Genomic DNA, 24,174 nt, shown 5'->3' with positions numbered 1-24,174 from the left:
CACTCCAGGGACGCCTTTTGGGCAGGCCCATGCTACTCCCCTAACAAAAATCCTAAAATTTGAGCTCCAAAGGACGCTGGGGGTAAGTGCTGGAGAGATACTTGTACACTAGATAATTACATGGGAGGGTTCTTCTGACAGAGGGCAATGGGAGGGGCTAGGGGCTATCCCGGGTAGTACTGAGGAGGAGAGGACCAGGGAAAAGCATATTTCAGATTAAAAAAACATTTTATGCATACTTGTTTTCCCTAAAATGGCATGTCTTATATATATATATTGTCATTCAACCTGTGTTGTTTAGTTAGTGATCATGTTAAATGTCACATCTTCTGTCCTTTGGTTAAATGCGTCACAATTGGATTTCTGATGGGTTTCTGCATTCCTTTCAATCATGCTGTAATTGTTTTAGTTAAGTAATGCACACAAACCCATGAGTATTTTGTGTAACTTCAGCATATTCCGCATACTTACCATGAGAACTTGTTCATATTCCCTGAAGCATGCATTCTTATATTCTCTGCATTTGATGGTTATATTTATAGTCTTGGTCCTAAATATGCCATAAAACTCCCCATACAGTAGTTAGTGGTGATCAGAATGTAACTAAACACTTTTTTTCCTAAATATTACTTCCTAAGGGGATTATCCAGCCCAATATAAATAACAAGGGATAAAAATTGGTGTAAGCCATACTAGTTTTCACTCAACATGCATTTTAGGTAATTTAGTAAATTCATATGAGTGAAGAAAAGAGGCAGTTATTGTAGGGCATGTTTTATTTAAATTGTGTCTCTTTTGCAGACGAGCTTGCAACCAAGGAACAGTCATCATTTCACCTGATGATTCATGTAATAATGAGCCAAATCTATGTCTGTGCACTTATTGCTATGATGGTATGTATTTACGCTAACTTTTCTATTCTATTTTGCAACTTCATGCAAACTGATACGTTTTACTTGCTGTGATTTACATTCATCTCTGTGCTACATCACCCAGAGATGAGTTTTCCTACAGGTAACAGAATCTCTGTGTGCCATTAACTTTAACATAGCCTTTGCACTTTAGTACATTTTTTAAAGCTGGTATTTGGGGATACATATAATCTAAATTAAATAAATTGCTCTATTAGGAGAAAATGGGGTTCCGTAAGAATAGAGCAGTGATATTAGATTAAAGGTAGCAGCAGTGTGTCACATTTTTGTAGCTGTCATTGTCACAGAAAACTGGTCCAGGTATATGATGGTGCAGAATATACAAGGGAAAAAGGGCCAGTGTAATATACTAGCTGTTTGCATCTCAATGTAAAAAGTTCCCTTGTATAGTAGCTAGTAGATGTGCTTGGGACATTTTGGGGCACATTTACTATTTTACCGTTGAAGTAAAATCCTTCGACTTCGAATATCGAAGTCGAAGGATTTACCGCATTTCGTTCAATCGAACGATCAAAGGAAAAATCGTTCGATCGAACGATTAAATCCTTCGAATCGAATGATTTGAAGGATTTTAATTCATCGATTGAACGATTTTCCTTCGAGAAAAAAATACTTAGAAAGCTTATGGGGACCTTCCCCATAGGCTAACATTGGTGCTCGGTAGGTTTTAGGTGGCGAAGTAGGTGGTCTAAGTTTTTTTAAAGAGACAGTACTTCGACTATTGAATGGCCGAATAGTCGAACGATTTTTAGTTCGAATCGTTCGATTCAAAGTCGTAGTCGAAGGTCGAAGTAGTTAATTCGAAATTCAAAGTTTTTTTCCTTCTAATCCTTCACTCGAGCTAAGTAAATGTGCCCCTTTGCGTAAATTGGACTAAATTCCTAGAGGAGGAAAACATTGTGGAAAGGAAGTGCAGCAGAAAGTCAGTTAATAAGAGACCACAATTTTAGTCAGTAGTTTTACACCTAGCCAAGTACACAATATATTGTTATTAGATCAAATGTGTGGTTGAGTTAGAGTGAATTTGGTCTGCTTATGTGGTATGTATAGATTATATTATTACACTAAATAACAGTGCAGTTTTCTTTTTTTTTTCTACATTAGTAAGGTAGTAGCAGGTTCCTTTTATAGCTGCTCAGCCAGCTGTATTAAGGTTTGTGTTTAAGATCTGCTAATTTAAATTTACTGATTCCTACAGTGTTGCTTTCCTTTGCCTAGATACAGGAAAATACGGATCCGCACACACTTTATCATCAAGCAGATTGGGATTAACCCAAGTTTATTGTGCCACCAACAAGATCAACGTTTCGGGGGGGGGGTTTACCCACCCTTCATCACATTGCATTTTGCTCCAGTCTTTTTTAATTAATGGGCATATTTGCATTCATTGTAAATGTGAATTTTAAGAGTGATATGGGGTACTGCTTGCTGATATTGTGACTTTATATTATAGGTGTGGAGCATAACGTATCACAGCTGGCTGACCTTTGTTCTTCTGCTGTGGGCATGTATAATCTGGATGGTGAGGAACAGGAGTCAGTTTGCAATGCTGTGCTCTCCCTTTATTCTGCTGTATGGAGTGACCCTCTGCAGCCTACAGTATGTCTGGAGTATGGATTTGAAGGAAGAGCTTCCCACGCAACTTGGCTTTATGAAGCTGTCACAGCTGGGATTGGTTCGCGCACCTTACCCCTGCCTGAACATGGGAGCACTGGTAACCTATTCACTTAACACTTTCCCTGCCTTGTTTTTCTCTGCTAGGCCAGATTACTGCTTAAAATGCTTCAAGGAAACCACAAATAAATGAAAATCGAATCCTTGTGTTATATTTGACTGATATGTAGTTGAAAAAAAAATTCACCTGCTTCTCCTAGAGGAATGTTCTGCCCAGGGTGACCATCCTAATATTACAAAGTGTACCTCCTTCCTCATGTGTTGAAGAAGATGCATTAAAATAAATGCACTGAAGATGGAATGGGGTGAAGGGTTAGATGTGAGGTGGACATGCCCTGTTTACAAAAACAAATAGTATTTAAAAATCCCTATGCCTATTAAAAACATTTTCGATATGATCTGCTCCCTCTAGTTAAGCTCTGAACTGAGATTAGCAGGTTGAGCGCCAATATATCAGACAATGTCGTTACTGGCTAATATATTGGTGCCCACCTTGCAAAGATTTGTACTTATTTTGTCATTTTTAAAACCGGTGGCCTATGGGGCAATTCCTTGTAGCTGATCCAAGGGAAAGTAGAACAGGTATCGGACCTGTTATCCAGAATGCTTGGGACCTGGAGTTTTCCTTATAAGGGGTCTTTACTTAATGTGGCCCAGTTGTATTGTTCTGCCTCCATTAAGGATTAATTATATCTAATTAACTCGGATTAAGTACAAGATACTGTTTTATAACTACAAAGAAAAGGTAAATCATAATAAAAATTTTGAATTATTTGATTAAGTTGGAGTCTATGGGAAATGGCCTTCCTGTAATTCTGAGCTTTCTAAATAATACCTGTAGTTTCACTGGTGAGCTCTAAGTTAAGAGGCACAGGAAACGGAACAGCAGTTCTGTAACATAAGTGTAATAAAAATGTTTATTTAGGCATTACTTGCACTTCTGTTGAATCATATATGTTAACTGTGTCATTATATTTGTTTTTTCTTAAACCACACGCAGCATATGGAGCATATTACACAGATATTTACTGCTTTAGGTACATGTAACTAATCTTTTTCTGTCTTAGTACTGTACTTAAAAAAGTCACTAATTAGGACCAAAACTCGGTTCGGTGCATCCCTAATACTATTAGATAATATGAAATAGATTTTTTTTAATGTACTTTTCTAGTACAACTGTTTTTGGAGCTCATCTTAAATCTCTTAATTTTTTTTGTGTTTAGAAATAAAATGTATAATTAGTTAACTTAATGGCAAATGATTCTTTATTTTACCATGTATGCTTATTTATCAGCTTGAGTTTTTCTTCTTTTTATATCCCTGTCAGCTTCTCTACACGCTGACATTTTGGCTGCTTCTGCACCAGTTTGTAACAGAAAAGATTGTAAAACGTAAGAAGGTTATGTCCCCGCTCCTGGAGGTGACTGTGCCAGCGACAGGTGAGTTACAGGCAGATGTTTGGGTTCAAACCTGTGTCTAACTCTGTTTAAGAGTCATACTGAAGTTCAATTGTATTTAAATTGTAGCCAGCATTTCGCTAGCCAGTGGCTAGACTTATGTGGAACACAAGGATTCCTGGAGTAATGGTTTAGCAGTAGCTAGAAATCAGTAGGTTGGTCTTGCAAAAGAACCAATATCATTTGCATATTTTTGTGATAATCATTTATCATAATGATTGCTGATAACATGCTTGAGGCTATTCATACTACTTGCTGTTATTAACATTTGGGAAGAAATTAAAATATGCTGGGTGCTGTAGGGCTAAAAGCTTTTATATTTGTCCTTCATGGACATATCTATAAAAAGGTGAAGTTAAAGGAATTGTTCACCTTTGATTTAAATTTTAGTATGATTCAGAGATTGATATTCTGAGACAATTTGCAATTGGTTTTCATTATTTTATTGTTTGTGGTTTTTGAGTTATTTTTCTTTTATTCTGCAGCTCTCTAGTTTGCTATTTTAGCAGTCTAGGTTTTTAGGGTCCAAATTACCCTAGCAACCATACATTGATTTTTAATAAGAGACTGGAATAAGAATATTTGTAGCCTCACCGAGCATTTTTTTAGATGGGGTCAGTGACCCCCGTTTGAAAGCTGTGAAAAGTCAGAAGAAGGAGGCAAATAATAAAAAAAACTAAAACAAACAAAGACCAATTGAAAAGTTGCTTAAGGGTCAGGGCACACAGGCAGATTTGGGGAGATCAGTCGACAAATCTCCTCTCCTCACGAGGAAACTTCAGGCGATTTCAGAAAACGAATATCCCGCCAGTGATTTACATTTTAGCTGGCGGGAAAGCAGGGGAGGCAGTTCTGGGAGATTAGTTGCCCTGAAGAAGAGGAGATTTATTGCCGGGCGACTAATCTCCCCGAATCTGCCAGTGTACCTTGACCCTTAACATACTAAAACTTAACTAAAAGGTTAAACATCCCTTTAATTTTATGCCCAAAAACTGTAAAATTAGGAAGGCATTAATACAGATGTAGCCTTTGAAACATATTTATAAATTGGAAATTAGATTTTTTGATTGGTTGGTATTATAACGGTATAACAATTTTTAAAGCCAGTGTTATGTTTACATTATCATTTTTATGTTATTATTTGTAATACATGTTCACTAAATAATAATTGTCATAGTTTATTCTGTAGTGGGGCTCATTCACCAGTGTTGCTTTGCACCTAGACAGTAACGTTGCGCAACCAATCATTGATTAACTTTTTTTTTTAGCTGTTTGTGGGGCGGATGATGAAATCAAAGATTTGATTGGTTTCCGTGGGTTATTGCCCAGGTACAAATTTGCCTAGTGTTGGTAAATGAGCCCAGTGTGTTAATTGTTTCTTGCATATTTGTGGTTTTACACCTTAGCAGGAGGTCCTGTACTGGTTGCTCCTACTGTTATATACACAATCTCTCCCAGAGAGTCTAAAGAATCTGTCCCTCCCACTGTTTCTTACACAAATTGTTGTGGAAAAATTGTCTGGATTTACGGAGCATAAAACTTGCAAAAATACATATTTTTTGATTTTTTTTTAAGAATCCAAAACTGTCCTAAGTAGACCATTGTCTTTTCTACTCTTTCTACTCTTCAAGATGCTGCCAAAGAAAATAACTTGCTAAAACGTTTTGGGGAGCAAGTGAAGAGCTTGTATGCCAAATACTGGATCTATGTGTGTGGAGGCATGTTTATTGTGGTCAGCTTTGCTGGCAGACTGGTAGTATATAAGATAGTCTACATGCTTCTATTCCTACTCTGCTTGGTGTCTTTTCAGGTGAGGCATGGCTACTTCAAAATTGTCTATTGCCATGTTTTCTGTGATTGTACTACTAAATGATTTTATTATAATCCTCGTTCTTTTACTTCATAATTTAGGTTGTGTTTATTTTTTATTTACTTTATTTACTTTATTATATGTAGATTATATATTTTGTAGATTGTTTCAACATTTCCCAATCCAATATCCCTTATAGTCTAGTTGAATCTGAAATAACCAGAAACATGGATATTAATTATTATTATCATGTTGTCTATATATAGTCAATAATTCATATTATTAATATGCATATATGGGAAATGTAATAGTAAATGTAATTCATTTACTCCCATGTTGCTGAAGTTTAAGTGCTCATAGAAGAAGATTGACTGTGTTTACACCACCCTTTTTTTCTGTATATGTAGAGATGTGCATGTCTTTGTAATGTAAATATGTTACATTTGCATTTATTATTTTTATCCTAGAGTCATTGTTCAACATTTCCACACCTATTGGCAAAGTAAATGTGTCATATGATTCCTCTCTCCTCCTTATACATATTAAAGGTGTCAAATTGATTATTGTTAACGATTAAGGAGCCAATGAATTTATTTTTATAGACACTTTAGAAATTAACCGTTTTATTATCTACACTGGAGTTATTTGCTCCTGTGTGGAAATTAATTTTTTAAATCTTTTGTATTCACATAAGAGTCACATCTGCAAGCAAGAATTTAGGTGGACAATAGTGTAGCACTGAGCACTACCATCCCATGAAGCGAAAAGGCATTGAACACATATGGAGTAATTGCTGCTGATAAATGTGATAAATAAAAAAAACTTTCCTAATGTCAGGAAAAAGTTAATAAAAATCAAGAATGTTTTGATAAATTGAAAAATCGATCAAGCTGCTGGGAATTCCTCTGGATTCTTTATTGCATCCATAATAAAACTGATAGAACTCCTATCTTAGAAGTCATTGATGAAGGACTAGCTGTTGTCTAAACAATTAGCTGTCTTTGATGTTCTGTTTTTTTATTGAAATAAATAATATTATGTATAATGTAATAAGGATTGATAACATGTAGGCATGCACTAAATCAACTATTTTGGATTCGTCCGAACCCCCGAATCCTTTGCGAAAGATTTGGCTGAATACCGAACCAAATCGGAATCCTAATTTGCATATGCAAATTGGGGGTGTGAAGGGGAAAACATTTTTATAGTTCCTTGTTTTGTGACAAAAAGTCACTCATTTTTCCCTCCCCGCACATAATTTGCATATGCAAATTAGGATTCGAATTCAGTTCGGCCGGGCAGAAGAATTTGGCCGAATCCTGCTGAAAAAGGCCAAATCCCGGCCGAATCCCGAATCGACTCCTGGATTCGGTGCATCCATAATAACATGACATTGAGGGGGTTATTTATTAAAGTCTAAATGGCAAAAACGTGAAAAATTCAAGTTTTTTTTACTATGTAATATAAATTTGGAGTGGAAAATAAAACCTCGAATTTTTCGAGATTTATTATACCCAGAGGATGGAACAAGTCCGAATTTAAAAATCCGGCATCTCAGACCTATCGAGGTTGTATATAAGTCAATGGGAGATGTCCCTATACTATTTGGAATTTTCTGTGGTCTGCTCTGGAATTAGCCTGAAAATCCAACTATTTCTGACTTTTCAGCCAAAAATCATAAAAATTCTGGCTTTTCAGGGAAAACAAAGAAAAAATCGATCGATTCGGGGAAAAAACTCTAAAAAACAAAAAAAAAATCACACGATTCGGATTTTCACTCGATTAATTCAGGTTTTTCCCTGATCTGATTAAATAGTGCTTTTTAATAATAAATAAGCTCCAATCTAGTTTGGTTGGACTTAAGATAGAAAAATTCGGATTTTGATAAATAAGGCCTCCAGTGTACATTTCTGATTTTGTTTGCTGTGGATGATGGGATTGACTTATTTGCCCTACAGTAGAGGGTATTACCTGTAGTGACTTAAAATTCAGTGTCTATTTAAATATTAACCTTTTTTACTACTTTTTTTGTAGGTGTATTACTCTTTGTGGAGGAAGCTGCTGACTTTTTTCTGGTGGTTAGTTGTAGCTTACACAATGTTGGTTCTTATCGCCATCTACACCTTTCAATTTGAAGAGTTCCCTGTTTACTGGAAAAACTTGACCAACCTTACAGATGAGCAGTATGCACCCTCTTTAATCTCAAGTATCCTCATTGCTCCCTGATTTTCCTTTTTTTGTTTCCCTATTGCATGGCACTAAATGGAAGCCTCTATTTTTGTAACTAAAAGCTGCCACATGGGGTTACCTAAGTAGTAGAGGAAGAGTTTCTGGCCAGTGCCAATAACACTAAGCCTCATTTAAGAACATGGTGCATTATGCAAAGTGCATCTACCAGAAATGCAGTGTAATTGTGTCTGCATAATAATGTAGCAAATGTTTGTCCTTACCCAAGATTGGTATCATGAAGCCCAAACCATATGAATCGCATAACTGTGTGGAATTGCAGAAAGAGGCCTTTTTAGTACGATTAGAGGATTTGTGTGTTGTGGACTCTGCAATGCATCAGTGTGGGCAAAGCAATTTCCTGCTGGCTACCACCACACCAATGTGTCTATAAAGCAATAGGTTGTCAACTTTATATCCACTGGTAGTTTAGCTTCCATTTCCTTTCTGCCTGGATCCCTCGTTGATCAACTCTATGTATAAATAATTCCTCAACTCTATGTATAAATAATTCCTCAATCATTTTCTGCTTGCAACAGTCTATTCTTCACTATGTATACAAACCTTTCTGTTCCTCTGCTATACCACAATCCTTATCTCTTTTGACTTCTGCATATCCTACTTCCCAGTCATTTGTCCACTCTATTTACTCCACTTATTGTCTGTGTCTGACAAACCCCTATCAACAGTAAACATATCACTTTGCCACACCCAGCACTGTACTTTATTTTACAGGTTGGGTGATATTGGGCTGGAGATGTTTAGCGTGTCGGAACTTTTTACCAGCATCCTTATACCAGGCTTCTTCCTCCTTGCCTGCATTCTCCAGCTGCACTACTTTCATCAGCCATTTATGCACATGACAGACTTGGCACATGCCTCATCTCAAGGAAGTTTCCAAAGCCAGGAGAGGTATGCACAGCTAAACTTAACTCTGCTGCTGTTGAGAAGTAAAGTAGGTGCTTGGAATTCTTTCATGAGAATATGTCTTTCTAGTAGTGGACAGCCAAAGGAGGAAGAAGAGAGAGAAGAGAAAGCTGGTGCTTGCAGTGTTGCAGATGATGAGGAGGAGGAGGGGGAGGAAGAATCTGCACATGAAGGTGGGATGGAAAATAGTTTGCTTAAAAATATATATAGTACTCCATTTATTTGTGATAAGTATCCTTCATTTTTATCCGTCTGTCAATAAAACATTTATATTGTACATAACTGCATTTTGCAGTGGGAACAGCTATAATGCTTACTTTGCCAGAGGCATTCTTCATTGATGGGAGAATCAAACCTATTTTGGTTCGCCAAAAATGCAAGAAACGGTGAAAGGTTCTCCAAATGCATTGAAGTCAATGGGCAACAAAAATTTTTTGTTACGTGACAATATTTTTCACTCATTGGAGTCTTTTTCGTGGCGAAACCTGGCAATTCTCTCTTTGCTTCAAATTGTGTAGATAATTAACTCCACAGCAGGCAATGAGCAATTAGATTTTAACCGTTAGTTTCACTCCACTTTTTACACAGCATGATAAGTAGACCCCTTACTGTACCGTTGTCTTTAAATAACAGATTTAAACAGGCATATCTTAGCGTGTCACCTTATATCACTCATATCATCAATCTTGTATGGTTACAGCTGATCTAAGTAAATGGGACCTCGTGACTCAGCGCCTCTCTGTCCTGTTCTTTAAGTTCTCTGAACTGCTACACCGACTACAGGTTTTCCTTTGGAGGCTTTTGGAACTCCATGTGTTGAAACTGGTTGCTTTGTATAGCGTGTGGGTTGCAGTGCAAGAGGTAAGGGTAAATGTACTAATTATGGATTAAAGTTATAGTGAAATATTCTGTTCAATGAACCGCCTAGCTCCAACAATGCTTTTTTTTTTTTTTTAAACTAAACTTTAACCAATTTACCTCTGAAGGATTACTTACTGGGCTGACACTCCAGCTAGAGTAGAAATGTAAATGGTACTTCAACCAATAGGAGGATCACACCCCCTGAATAGGTGACGTTTCTAAAATAACAGTGTACTGGAGGTTTGTTAGGGATAATTGCATGATTACTATCATTACTAGAAATGTTTCATGATTACTATAATTACTAGAAATGTGTCATTCAGTTTCACTTTAAATATCTGAATAACCAATAATAATCTTGCAACGTATTTTTAATAGATATGACTTACCAAGGCTGTACAGATAATTACATATAAGAGTTATTACAAGATAATAGCAGCCCTTTACCCTTTTAAACCCACTTTTTAAAATTACGTAATTATCGCTAAATGATAATTCACTGAATCTGTCAGTTTATGTATAGTGTAGCCATGCATGCATGCATTTATTTGTCAGGTAGTTTGGCCAGCTGTACACCTTACTACCCAGCCATTTGTACATGCATCACTTTGAGGCAATTTGGATAGAATGTTATGCAATCCCATCAGGTCTTGGATTGAAAATTTCATGAGATGTGCAGATCCAGTAACAGCGGTCTCTGTTGGCTTAACCCCTATGAATGGAATTACTAAGTATATTCATAGTAACATAGTACATAGTAACATAGTAAATTAGGTTGAAAAAAAAACACACGTCCATCAAGTTCAACATTTTGGGGCAGATTTACTAAGGTTCAAGTGAATTTTCGAAGTACAGAAAGTTCGAATTTTGAAGTAACTTTTTGGATACTTCGACCATCGAATAGGATACTACAACATCAAATTTACTTCGACTTCGATTCGAAGTAAAAATCGTTAGCCTATGGGGACCATCTACAAACTTTTCCTTTACACATCGAATAAAAATCCTTCGATCGTACGCTAAAATCGTTCGATCTAACGATTTTTATTCGATCGTAGGATTGCCAAATTCTGTGAAAAAACTTCGAATTCGATATTTGAATTAGACGTTTTTCAATTCGGTTGAATTTCGAAGTTTTTTGTACTTCGACCCTTGATAAATCTGCCCCTTTAATAACTTTTTTTAACCTGCCTAACTACCAGTTGATTCAGAGGAAGGCAAAAAACGCTTTGGCAAAATACAAATAGATCACATCTAATGTCAAACTTACTGGCCTATAATTGCCAGGCTGAGATCTTTCTCCAATCCATAGGTACCATACCAAATGAAAGAGAATCTGAGAAAATCAAAAATAGTGGCTGGTCTAAAACATTTTGCCATGTTTTGGGCACACCAATCACATCATATTTTCCCTCTCGCACCCTGTGCTCCTTTAAGGGAAAATATGTAGAGCACACAGAAAAAAGTAGTGCAGCATCATGCCATGCAACTGCCTCACATTTCTTTTTTCCGACTTAAACTTACATTTTTGAATTTTACTTTACTGTAGTTATAAACATCTTAGTCTACCCTCTGGATGAATGGGAAAGATCATTAAAATGGCAGTTCTGAGCAGTTATTTGTTCCCCAAAATGTAGTGCCACCAGGGAAAAAAATTTCACGGGGGAGGGGGGTACCTAACATATTGAAACCCCAGTAAACCAAGTTTTGCTTGTTCTTTCGGATTTCTAAAATTGGATTTCCTATGGTTCTTGATATAATATTAGTGTTTGGAATAAGTTCAGAATTCATTGATATGTGTGGCAAAAAACTTTTTTACACAGGTATCTGTGATGAATTTCCTGTTTGTGGTCCTGTGGGCTTTTGCTATGCCTTTCTCCCGATTCCAACACATGGCTTCCTGTCTTTGTACCGTCTGGACTTCTATCATCATTGTTTGCAAAATGCTTTACCAGCTTACTGTTGTCAACCCCCTGGAGTACTCTAGCAACTGCACTCAGGTAAGTCATACATAGTATGGCCTATTTGGGGCATATATTGGTACAGAGTTGCACCAGTTTTATATACAGTTTCTGCTTGTTCTGGCACACAAGATTTGTTGCCCACGGTAAATATGTTCTACTGTGGGTGACAAATCTCCTGAAAATGCCTTCCACTTGCCTAAATTTTGGATCATCACAAGTAAAACAAATTTAATCATGGCAATCTGGCTTAATCTCAAGGAAATGCGAAATGAGCCCTTTTCAGATTAACTGCCTAATGCACTTTTTGGTAAAAAAACAATAAAAGCATTGGACATTTTAAACTATTCCTGATGACTTTATACAGATACTGGCACTAGGCTTTGATTGTGATTTGTAGATGTCTTTGGCTTTATTAGTGGAACTAGAAGGACCTATTGCCAGCCATGTGAAGCAGCATAGAGGAAGATGTAGGAAGCTTTTTCTAATAAATCTATTAAGTGCAATAGTTTTAATAGGAATAACGTTACACATTGGGAGAATGCACCCTCTTATTTGATGTGTGTCTGCCTGTGTAGAGCTTGATAGCTGCTGTACTGTAAAACTACTGCACTTACATATTGTGAAATAGTAGGCAAGACTGAAAAAAAGACTGACCCATATTCAAAAATTGCAAAACCCTCTGTTTACTGGGATGAAGGCAGCAAACAAGCCCTACCCCTTTCCCACCTAGTTGACAACTCAGGGTCTCTTAAAGGAATTGTTCACTGTAAAAATAAAAACTGGGTAAATAGTCTGTGCAATATAAAAAATGTTTCGAATATAGTTAGTTAGGCAAAAATGTAATGTATAAAGGCTGGAGTGACTGGATGTGTAATATACTAGCCAGAACTCTACTTCCTGCTTTTCAGCTCTCTTGGTTTACACTGGCTGGTTACCCTGGTTACCAAGCAGTAACCAATCAGAGACTTGGGTCGTATCTGTTGCTTTTGAATCTGAGCTGAATGCTGAGGATCAATTACAAACTCACTGAACAGAAATATACCATGTGGCCCCCCTTCAAGTCGCTGACTAACTCAGAGTTAGGGGTATATTTATCAAAGAGTGAAGTTAATAGTGAAGTTCCGTCACTAGAGTGAAATTCCGCCACTCTCCATTCATTTCTATGGGATTTTTATAGGCATATTTATCAAAGGGTGAACTTTCACTTCACCCATTGATAAATACGCCTTTCAAAACCCCATAGAAATGAATTGAGAGCTGCGGAACTTCACTCTTTGATAAATTTACCCCTTAGAGCTGAAAAGCAGGAAGTAGTGTTCTGGCTATTATATTAGACATAAAGTCACTCCAGCCTTTATACATTACATTTTTGGCTAACTAACTATATTAGATACATTTTTTATTTTGCACAGCCTATCTATTTACACAGTTTTTATTTTCACACTGAACTGTTCCTTTAAAGTCGGATAAAAACTTGACTTACCATGTAGAGTTTCTGATTTTACTAACTAGGTCCTATCTATCTTAGTAGGTGCAGTCAACAGTTGATAGAATGGTTCAGCTAGAAATATATGCATATGCATTTTCATAACATCATGATACATTTTGTTGTACAGTGCTTTACCCTCAAGGAGCGCTTTACAAATAAAAATATATATACATACATACATGATACAGGCGTATTGTGCCTCACTTGATATTGGTATACAGCTGTCATCCACTAATTTTACAAATTATTTTCCAGCCTCTTCTTAATAGCACCAGTCTCCTACAGCAGGAGATTCTGGACTCCACCCTGTACAGAGCACCTATAGATCCAGCAAACTGGTTTGGAGTCCGAAAAGGTTATTCAAACCTAGGTTACATTCAGGTATTTATTTTGCATTGTTAATTTTGGTTCAGTGGATTTTAAATGCTGAATATTGTGCATTAGGTAAAGATAGTTATATATAGGGCTTAAAAGTTGTCAAGAATGAAGTAGTGTCCACTCAGCTTGCCTGGCTTGTACCTGCCTTTTATGGTAAACCCAGGACAAAGTTCCCACAGTCATCTATTGTGCATGTTTAACTTCAGTTCACAGGGGTAGTTATCCTTCCCTACAGGAACAGGCTTTGTTCCCTGTACAACAGAAGTGATATCATCTGGTTAATTTAGAATATTGCCCTATTTTCCCAGCAATGGCTATAGCTTACTTTCACGGCAGACAGGAAACACATTTTTTAGTGGCACGCAGAAGCATGATTTTTGTACATTACTATGTAAATGTGGTGGGCACTAAATATTTACTTTATTAAATGCTTCTAGTACTTCCTGTTTACAAATAAATGTATAAACAGGCTATATTTTACTTTTAATACAAATGGCTTATGTTTTTATCATTTATTTCAGCTTGTGTGCACAGAATTTGTTTTTCTTTTTCCCGGAATCTGTATTGTATTCATAAATACATAAAGACAAATGAAGTGGTTCACCACCTCACTCTTTGCAGAAACATATAGGGTAGTGACTATAAAGCCTTTAACTTTCCTACATCTAGTAACCCATAGCAACCAATCATATTTGTTTTCAAACAGTTGGCAGCAAGTGCTACCTGTTGATTGTTTGCTATGGGTTCTACACAAGTAGCATACAATTTCTTAAATAACCCCCATAATGGCTGAATTATTTAATTTTTTTAACAAAACTGTAGTGGTTTTCTGTTTTAACCTGGAGATGGTACAAAAAATATTTGTACTCGTAATTGAAGGGAGGTAACTGCCAAAAGAGGAAGCTATTGAGAGCTCTTCATATATATTATAAGTGGATAACTCTTTCTTGTGGTCTGTAAATCAGCTTTGCTTTTATTCCCATCCAGAATCATCTGCAGATCCTCCTACTTTTGGTATTTGAAGCAATTGTTTATCGGCATCAGGAGTTTTACCGTAAACGATACCAGCTTGAGAAGCCACACATTCAAGCTGTATTCCCAGATGTGTACAGACAGCACTTGGACCAAGGCTTGTTCAGCTGTATCAAATATTTTATCAACTATTCCTTTTATAAGTTTGGTCTTGAGGTGAGTTCTTAGGAATGTGAGTGGAGTCCAGGAGACAGAGATCTGAATAATCTGTTTATTTCATACCTACATTTTAGGAATGTTAATTTTCCAAGATGAACAAGTATTAACGGCATTCTGTGTTTTTATTGATGATTTTTAGATCTGCTTCCTTCTGACTGTGAATGTGATTGGTCAGAGGATGAACTTTATGGTAATCTTTCATGGTTGCTGGCTGATTGTGATTCTTACTCGACGGCAGAGAGTCAACATTGCAAAATTATGGCCTAAATACTGTGTGTTCCTGATCTTTTTCCTGCTGTGGCAGTACATGATCTGCCTGGGCATTCCTCCAGTACTCTGTATAGGTAGGAGGACATTTGTAACTGCTGGAATCATATCATCCTATCTAAATTTTAGAAAGAGAACCAGCATGCAGATTGCTTACCCTTTTCCTTTTCTCTGCCAGATTATCCCTGGAGGTGGGGCACATTTGTTCCTGTCAACTCTGCGCTGATAAAGTGGTTATACCTTCCAGACTTCTATACTACACCCAAATCTGTCAACCTTATCAGTAAGTTAGAACTGGTAGCTGATGATGGAGTGTTTCTTGCCTGCTTAGGACTATGCTCTTCATGATATTTTGTCTTCACAACTTTTATGAGGAAAATGTATCGTTGCAGATTGCAGGAAATTTAAGTAGATGCTTCCCATTAAAATTCTGTCGTCTTGCACAAAGACACGGTTGTAAACTTGGCGCTTAAAATAATGGCAAGTCATCTGCAGCAGGTTTTGCTTTAATTTTATAGTTGCAGAAGCAAATCACCACTAGGAGCTTTAGCTTTATCGATCTTCTGCTTCACCCTACAGCATTGGGTTTCCATCAGTCCTTGTTTCAGGTTTCTTGGTCCCCACTGAAAAGTGTCCACATAAAAGGCCCATAGCCTATAACTGATGATTCAAGAATGTCCCCTTTTTGTTTCACCCACCCTGCGATTCTGCTGTAGCGGAGTTGCTCTTTTGTGTGTTGTAACAGCAGCAGCAAAGTATAATATGCTGACATTTCAGTTATTTAATGGAACTTTGTGGCCATGACCTCCAGTGAGTGTGTGGTCAAAAAGTAAGTGATCTACTAAAAAAACACATAGAAAATAGAAAGTAATTGAAAAAAGTCGTTATTTCTGGTGAATTATCGGAAAGCAATTGGGTGTTTGAAGGTGAACAACCCCTTTAAGAACTAATGGTCTTTTCTTTTTTATTCTTTCTGTATGTTTACAATTTTTCGATTTTTACTATTTATGGCCACTATGGTACGGTATATAACAGAGATTGATAACTGATATTGTGTTACTTTTAAAATTGAGCATTGATTTAGTTAAAAACAACCCTGCAGTATGTATAGGGATAACTATATTGGCCCCTTACTTTTGTATCTGTGGAAAACATCAGATGAGTCAGCAGTGATATTATGATTAATGATTGGTGAATTTCAAACTATTTTTAGAGAACTGATGTACCACACATATTTTGTTGGCTGACTATTGGATAACATGTTTGTGACCTGGATATTCTTTTGTGAAGTCTTACAAAGTGCTGATATTTTAGTTGTCCTAAATAGTTTATGTAGCTTTACGATTTAGAACTGAATATCTGTGATGGTGCCCATGTTTATATATGTCTATATATACCCATGTCTTTATATGTTCTCTCTTCTTAAATTGTATGTTTTCCTTATCTCTTCTTGCTTGTAGATGATTTTGTTCTGTTAATTGGGGTGGCCCAGCAGTGGAAGGTGTTTATTAATGAGAAGAAGGAAGAATGGTACACTATGGCAGGGGAGAATGTGGAAGAGTTTGAAGCTCCAAAAGATAGGCCCAACCCAGTACCAAACTTCATCAATTGCAAGTGAGTATCTTTCTGGCTGTGGGCTCACTTTTGAAAATAACAACATGACATCAATAGCATCTATTAACATCTAAAATAAAGTGGCCATATAGATTGCGTTATTATAAAGCCTGTTATTATCACCATAACCTGAAATAATGCAAAGCTTTCCATTTGCAAATTTCCATACATAAAACCTCCTGTTTGCCCCTTTTTATGTAAGTACATGTGCTAAAATGGCAAGCTCTTGTAGACAACTTTAAAGGAGAAATAAAGCTTAACTAAAGAAGCAGGCTAGAAATGTAGAACATAATGTTTTGTGTTTTTGTACCGGCCTAAGACAATCACAGCCCTTTAGCAGTAAATATCTGTGCCTCAAAAGATGCCCCAGTAGCTCCTTATCTTCTTTTCTTCTGATTCACTGCACATGCTCTGTGCTGCTGTCACTTGCTGAGTTAAGGGACCAACTCAAAATATACAGTACACATAGAATATAAATGGCACAATATAAGGCTGATTAATAATTAATAATTAATACAGATAATTTCTACATGGCAGCACAGAAACCAGTGCAATTAGCAATCAGCCTTGTAGCATCAGCTTATATTACAGGCCAACCTCATTTTCTGCTTGATAATTTGCAACAACCCCTAAGCTTAGCTTTTCAAAAGCTACTCAAAGCCCACTGAGCATGTGAGTGTCACAGACACTTTCCAAGATGGTGACCCCCTGTGACAAGTTTGAAGTCCTGGATCATTGCTGCTATTGAGCAGCTGAAACTTTAGGCTGATGCAATAGGGTCAGTAAATTAAATATGGCATTTTAGCCATATTTAGTAGGGATAATTACTGTTATAGGGCTGCAGAAACCCTGGACTGCTTTAATATATAAATTACAGCATTTCTGGCTATTTCCTTTGTATTCTTTAGTTCTCTTTTAAAAATAAAGGCATCAGTGTGGGTCCATGTACTCTTCACTGGTGAATATTTCTTGAAGTCTGCTAGTATAACACTGTTTGGCCATCATTTGTTCTTAGCAGAGTGTCTTAATGAAGGTCTAGAGAAGCGTGAAAATAAAATTGTATATTTTATTTTAATCACTCATTAAAATATATCGACGCATTTCAATCTGTAGGAGATCACCATCAGGATATATATAGTATATAATATTTATGAGCCTTGCCCTTTGCCTCTGCAGGTCTTATCTGGATATGGTAAAAGTAGCAGTTTTTCGGTATCTCTTCTGGTTTGTCTTGGCTGTGGTCTTTATAACAGGGGCCACTCGCATCAGTGTTTTTGGCCTTGGATATTTGTTGTCCTGTTTCTACCTTCTCCTGTCTGGTACAACCCTTCTGCAAAAGCCAGTGAAAGCAAAGCTGGTTCTTTGGGACTGCCTGATTCTCTACAACATTACTGTTGTACTGTCCAAGAACATGCTGGCGGTGAGACTTGCTTTGTTTAGCAAATTCATTAGAAGTTTTTTTCATGTTTTCTGTTTATTTTTTTTTATAATGGACATATATAGACATTACTGATTGCTGCAATCAAAACGTGTCATTTATAATTCCTTTAAGTTATCTAATTTAATTTGTGTTAATGTTGTTTTTTCAAAGGTTTATGCATCTAAAATAAGGTTGATCAAGAGGTTAAAGGAACAGTAGCACCAAAAAATAAGTGTTTTAAAGTATTGAAAATATCATGTACAGTTGCTCTGCACTGGTAAAACTGATCGGTTTTCTTCAGAAACACTACTATAGTTCATATAAACAAACTGCTGTGTATCAATGACGGAAATTTTAAAAAAAAATAGGCTTTATGGCACAGGTTAAATAGTGGATTTCAAATAACACCATTATGTCCTACAGAGTTTATCTGTTATCTGCTGTGTAACTTGAGCCTTTTCTCCTTTGAATAGCTGCCCCCATTGCTACACAGCAGCTTATTTATATAAACAATAGTAGTGATTCTGAAGCAAACACAGCAGTTTTACCAGTGCAGGGCAACATTGCATTATATTATACAAGCTGAAACTGTCGTTTTAACTGCAGTGCTGATTTCAGCCCATTTACTTTTTTCCATTGTGGTGAGAAGCAGAGGGAACACTAGTGTGCCCTTGCTCTTACAGTCTAAGTTCCTTATCACACTTTACACACATGGGTCAATTTCATCAGGACCACATAAGCAACTTAGAAAAATCGCACACCCTGTGCACAATTTTAGAGGATCAGCAACCTCACAATTGGTCTATGAAAAATAGACACAATAAACAAGCAGGGTGTTTCCTGCAATTTCATCAGGAGCCAGTTAGCAGTTTTTGGACTGTGGGAGGAAACTGGAATACCTGAAGGAAACCTATGTAGACACAGGAAGAAAATATAAACTCCTTGCAGAAAATACCCAAGCAAGAGTCCATTCTGTATATTTTATTTGCATTATATTATCTATAGAAAAAGATCATGTACTAAGGGACACTTATTTGACTTATCTGAGTATTATTCTTCAAGTAAATTGTATACCAGTAAAACACTCTTATTGATGGGCATGCCAGGCTTAACCTATATGGCTTTAATTTTAGCTGGCAAAGTGCAGAGTGTGGCCTCACAGTTGCAATTTTACAAGACTAAGAAGCCCTCATATTGACTAAGCTAACAGTACGTGCCAGAACTTAAGACCAAACAGTATCCATATTATTTTGATGAATTATAGCGTACTCAACTGATCTGAAGCAAGCTTTCAGCATAACTCCATTTATCCCTCTCCATTGAACCAGGAGTATAAAATCACATTATTTCTATGCTTCTCTTATCTCAATTTTGTCTGTGCCACTATTCAAAATTAAATTACTTTTAACAAATACTGTATATCAACAGAATGCATTCCAAAAAAATCTGTTCTATGCTTAACTCCCTTCTCGTCTCCAGCTCTTGTCTTGTGTATTTGTCCAACAAATGCAAACCAACTTCTGCTGGGTGATCCAACTCTTCAGTCTCGTTTGCACAGTTAAGGGTTATTACAACCGTGAGTATTTGTTTTAATAGAGTCTGAAATAAAGGGCTTCATATACTGCTATTTATTCCAGTCTGACACTATCATCAAAGAGAAGTGTTAGTGTCACTAACAAAGTATGATTTAAAAAAGAATTATCACTTTAATATTGGATGTCAAACATTATGGGGCTAATTTATCAAATGTCAGTCTGAGGAATCCAGAATCATCCCAGTGCAATATTTACCTTGTTTATCAGAACATTTTTAACAAAGCTGATACCTGTGTCAATTTTTCAGAATGTGTTCTTCTTTGAGGAATTTGTGACTTCTTGAGTAATTGTATGCCATTCTGATCTATTGTATGGTCGTGCTCAGCACTTTTAAGCAGCAGCACAAAGCACTATCACTTTCCTTAATTTTTACTACTAAATGGCTTAATACAAGTGAGAAGAAAGGATTGGGCCAAAGAACTTCAAGTTGGAACAACTTTTAAAGTGGAAATTAATGATTTACTTTGAAAAGCCTTATTACAATTTGGTAAAAAAATTACACAGGCTTCATAAATCAGCCCCTGTGTTTATACCTATATCTGATTGATTTGTCATTGTTTTTCTGGTTTAATCATAACAATCTCCATAAATATATGAAGGGGGGGAAGTAGTAGAAAACAAAAAAAATGGCAATGAGAACTACATTTGGCCAACCATTTCTACCAGAAGAATTTAAAGAGGCTATATTATCTACCTCTTCAGGCAAAAGTCCCTAGCCTTGACAATTATTCAATATAATATTTTCAGTGAGCTCCTTTCCCCAGTCATGCTTGTAGATTTAAATTCAATCTGAGAACACTCCCCTCTTCCAACTCATTCCCTGAGGCCACCATTACATTGATCTTAAAACCTGTAAAGGAGCTGGCCAACTGTGTCTGTTATAGATCAATTTCTCTTTTAAATGTTGGTACTAGGTCAATAATTTTGCATGTGGTTAACAAGCAAAAATCACTACTATGCAACCTAATTCACAGTGATCATTTTGGCTTTATGTCAGGGAGGGAGGCAATGGTTGTTATGTTTGAAGTATTTAAAATCATATCTTAAGCCCAAAATTTGTCAAGGCTTTTCCCGACCCGACTTATTTGAGCTGATTATATGATAAATGAGTTAAAATCATGGAAGGGGAGTTTGGTTGGATTTGCTTTCATAAAAAAAAATTCGATCAATTCGAAATTCATTCGGAATTCATTCATAAATGTACCCCTTAAACTAAACAATCAAAAATGTGTCCCAAATCAAAAATTAAATGTTTTGAAGAAGTAATCAAAATGCAGTCAAAATAGCCTCCAAAGTTTTCATTCCTTTCACAGACTGTCGCTATGATCTCCACTATGCTTCAAACTGTAAATATAATTATATCACAGTTTGTGTTGGAATATTTACCCCCAAGGCTAAAAAAAAACAAAAAAAATGTATTTACACAAAAAAGGTAGACCCATGCCTTTCAGATCTATAATCTCACCTACATGCTTTAGCTTTAGCTTTTACTGGTATAGGATCCGTTATCTGGAAATCTGTTATCCAGAAAGCTCCAATTTACAGAAAGGCCATCTCCCATAGATTTATTACAGTTTAAGCAATTATTTCTTATTTTTTTTAAAAGTAATTTCCTTTTTCTCTATAATAATAAAACAAAAGATTGACCTTGATCACAACTAAGCGGCATGAATATACAGTATATTTGTGGCAAAACAATCCTATTGGGTGTATTTAATGTTTAAATGATTTTAGTAGTTTGAAGGTTGACTCACCAAAAACAAAAAAGAAAAAAAAAGAAGGGCACAAAAGAAAGCCCTACACATTTCAAGCTTAACAGAATATAAAGGAGAAGGAAAGGTTAAGCACTGAGTAGTGTCATTATGTTAGGAACCATCCAATCATCATAGACAGCAGCCTTTGGTTAAGTGCTTAACTTTTTCTCCAGCCCGAGAAATGGATAAAGACCGGGATTGCTCTTTGCCAGTGGAAGAGGCTGGAATCATTTGGGATAGCATCTGCTTCTTATTTCTCCTCCTACAGCGAAGAGTTTTTCTGAGTTGCTACTTTCGTCATGTTGTTCTTGACCTTTGTGCATCTTCCCTTCAAACTTCAAGGTTGGTGCCCTTTATATTGACATTATTATTATATGTAGAGGCATGTCTATGTTTCAATTACTTGATAGAAACAATACATGCATAATATGCTATATATATTTCAGTGATGAAAACATTGACAATTGTAATATGACCAATAAAGAAATGTAGCCTTTCATCATTAAATGTTTTAATCCATTTAATCGACTCCAGAAAACATATCTTTACAGAGGTTTTGAGCTCTTCATGGCCAGCATCAGGAAGAATATGTGTTTCCACCAGGAATCCGAGAAACGATCTCTCAAGCAGCTTAAGAAGCAGTAAGAATTTAGCTGGTGGTTAATGGCGTGGAATTGTATTTGTTGCAGTCACAGTTTTCTGAATTCACTTCACATAATGAATGAACGTTAAACCACCTTCCATGACCATTGGTCCCTGTTTAACACTAAGATAAGAAGCTTGGATGTTATTTTCTCTGAGAATTTTTGATCAGTGTAGTTTCATCCTTCATCTCTGGATGGGGTAGCTCATGTTGGGGGTTCATCTTTCTCAGTCAAATATCATTTGATCCTAGTAGTGTTTGCAGAGCAAATAAGCTTATATATCCTGAAACTGTGAAGGTAGTAATTGAACTGATCGAGTTTGTTCCACAGAATGGAGAGGATTCGAGCAAAGCAAGAACGGTATCATGAAGGCAGGAGACAAAATGAAAACAATCAAGAAAAGGAAGGTAATTTCCTTGCACCATTGCTTTAAAAAGTTGAAAGAAAGTCAATAGAGGATTTGAGCTGTTATTAATATATACAATTGGGCTAACTGTATTTATATCTGGTCCCTCGCCTATACCTCATGCTGACCTTGTTTTGTCTGCATGATACCTGCCTCTGTGTCTCAGACCAGGCTGCTACCTCCCAAATATGTACTTGTTCTTTTCCAGATGAGCCTGGCAGCAAGAAAGGGTCCCCTAAGCAAAAGATCCATTGGAGCCGTCAATGGTTAGACCACGCCTCAGGTACCTATGGGTGCTGCTTACAAGCAGAAACCCATTTTAGATTATCATAAATTACAAGATATTTTAGTGCCATAATCCATCAACTCGTATGTATACTTCCCAACATTTTAAAATCTAAAGTTTGGACAATTAGCCAACAACCTGATTGGAGCATGCTCACTTATGCCACAATCCATCAGAAATGGCAACACCTGTCATGCTTCTTTTGAGGTCCACTGTTCAAGATTGTCATGTCTAAACAGGACCATTGGGTGAAATGCATTTGTTCTCAGAAAGACGAAAAGATTGGGTAGTATGCATATTTCTCAGAGGAGAGACAAAATAATTGGGTGGTATGCATATGTTCTCAAATTACTGCATTGTCTCCTCATGTTGGAAGAGTAAAAACACATAATTATGATTATGAGAATTGAATAGGCACAGGAAACATCTACTTCTCCTGACCTTCTAAATTTAAACAGGTTTTTGTGCTGCCATATAAAAATTCTTCATGGAGCATCTCTACAGTTCACTATCCTAGTCTGGTTAAATGAGATCAAGCAAAAACTGAGGATTTATCATACAAATAGCCTTTTGCTTTTCAGTGTCACATATTATGGGACACTGGGTCAGAGGTTAGCAGTTAGCTCTTTTTACCATTTTCTTATATAATTTGTTTTGGTCTTTTCTGGCATGTTTTCTGACAGTGCTGCATTCAGGAGATTATTTTCTGTTCGAATCGGACAGTGAAGAGGATGAAGATTCTTTACTGGAGCAGGATCAGAGGCCACCCAAGCAGAGTGGTTTTCAGGTAGGGGCAAATAATGAATAATTTTAACCCATTCCTAATACAGAAGCATTCATCTTAAATGCATTAAATATATTAAACACCAAGCTTTTGCCTTTTGATCAGCTTGCATACCAGGCATGGGTTACAAGTGCTAAGTCTGCGCTGAAGGAAAGAAAGAGTCATCAGAAACAGAGATCTGGAATGGTGGAAATGGTCGTGGTAGATAATAGTGAAACAGGTGAGACAGAAAAGGTGTCTCTATTTGCAGAAATGCTACTTAGTTGAAACAAATATATTTTACATTTAATTGTAGTTTCTGGGATCATATTAATATCTACCAGTGGCACAGTCCTGGATGGTTCCCTTGGCATTTACATAGTAAGTTTATCTGCTGGAGCTGACCAACTGAATCTAAGAAGGTAGCTGTTGAGGCAATTCTTCCCCTGAAGCAACACTCACCCATACATGAAAACATGCACTCAAATATTAACACATTGAAATAATCCAATTTCC

At 36.6% G+C, this 24,174-nt stretch overlaps 1 protein-coding gene across 4 annotated transcripts in view; it reads left to right on the top strand.

Annotated features, from left to right (window-relative positions):
• Window positions 1-24,174, top strand: part of piezo1.L (piezo-type mechanosensitive ion channel component 1 L homeolog) — a 96,490-nt gene that overhangs the window by 51,892 nt on the left and 20,424 nt on the right. For 3 of the 4 annotated variants that reach the window (XM_018241506.2, XM_018241505.2, XM_018241503.2), the window contains exons 11-32: window positions 802-893; window positions 2,386-2,646; window positions 3,934-4,045; window positions 5,695-5,873; window positions 7,908-8,056; window positions 8,835-9,011; window positions 9,096-9,199; window positions 9,727-9,887; window positions 11,711-11,887; window positions 13,596-13,721; window positions 14,706-14,906; window positions 15,049-15,253; window positions 15,355-15,459; window positions 16,637-16,790; window positions 17,967-18,210; window positions 19,690-19,786; window positions 21,733-21,901; window positions 22,111-22,200; window positions 22,534-22,610; window positions 22,818-22,892; window positions 23,579-23,682; window positions 23,785-23,899. In XM_018241506.2, the coding sequence (XP_018096995.1) occupies window positions 802-893; window positions 2,386-2,646; window positions 3,934-4,045; window positions 5,695-5,873; window positions 7,908-8,056; window positions 8,835-9,011; window positions 9,096-9,199; window positions 9,727-9,887; window positions 11,711-11,887; window positions 13,596-13,721; window positions 14,706-14,906; window positions 15,049-15,253; window positions 15,355-15,459; window positions 16,637-16,790; window positions 17,967-18,210; window positions 19,690-19,786; window positions 21,733-21,901; window positions 22,111-22,200; window positions 22,534-22,610; window positions 22,818-22,892; window positions 23,579-23,682; window positions 23,785-23,899 (3,174 nt within the window). The remainder of the gene's footprint in view (window positions 1-801; window positions 894-2,385; window positions 2,647-3,933; window positions 4,046-5,694; window positions 5,874-7,907; window positions 8,057-8,834; window positions 9,012-9,095; window positions 9,200-9,726; window positions 9,888-11,710; window positions 11,888-13,595; window positions 13,722-14,705; window positions 14,907-15,048; window positions 15,254-15,354; window positions 15,460-16,636; window positions 16,791-17,966; window positions 18,211-19,689; window positions 19,787-21,732; window positions 21,902-22,110; window positions 22,201-22,533; window positions 22,611-22,817; window positions 22,893-23,578; window positions 23,683-23,784; window positions 23,900-24,174) is intronic. The other variant, XM_018241504.2, reaches the window with a different exon arrangement.

The sequence above is a fragment of the Xenopus laevis genome, chromosome 4L, assembly GCF_017654675.1.
Source record: "Xenopus laevis strain J_2021 chromosome 4L, Xenopus_laevis_v10.1, whole genome shotgun sequence".
Lineage (NCBI taxonomy): Eukaryota > Metazoa > Chordata > Amphibia > Anura > Pipidae > Xenopus > Xenopus laevis.
Note: the sequence above shows the minus strand (reverse complement) of the source record. Positions and strands in the feature narration are given on the sequence as shown.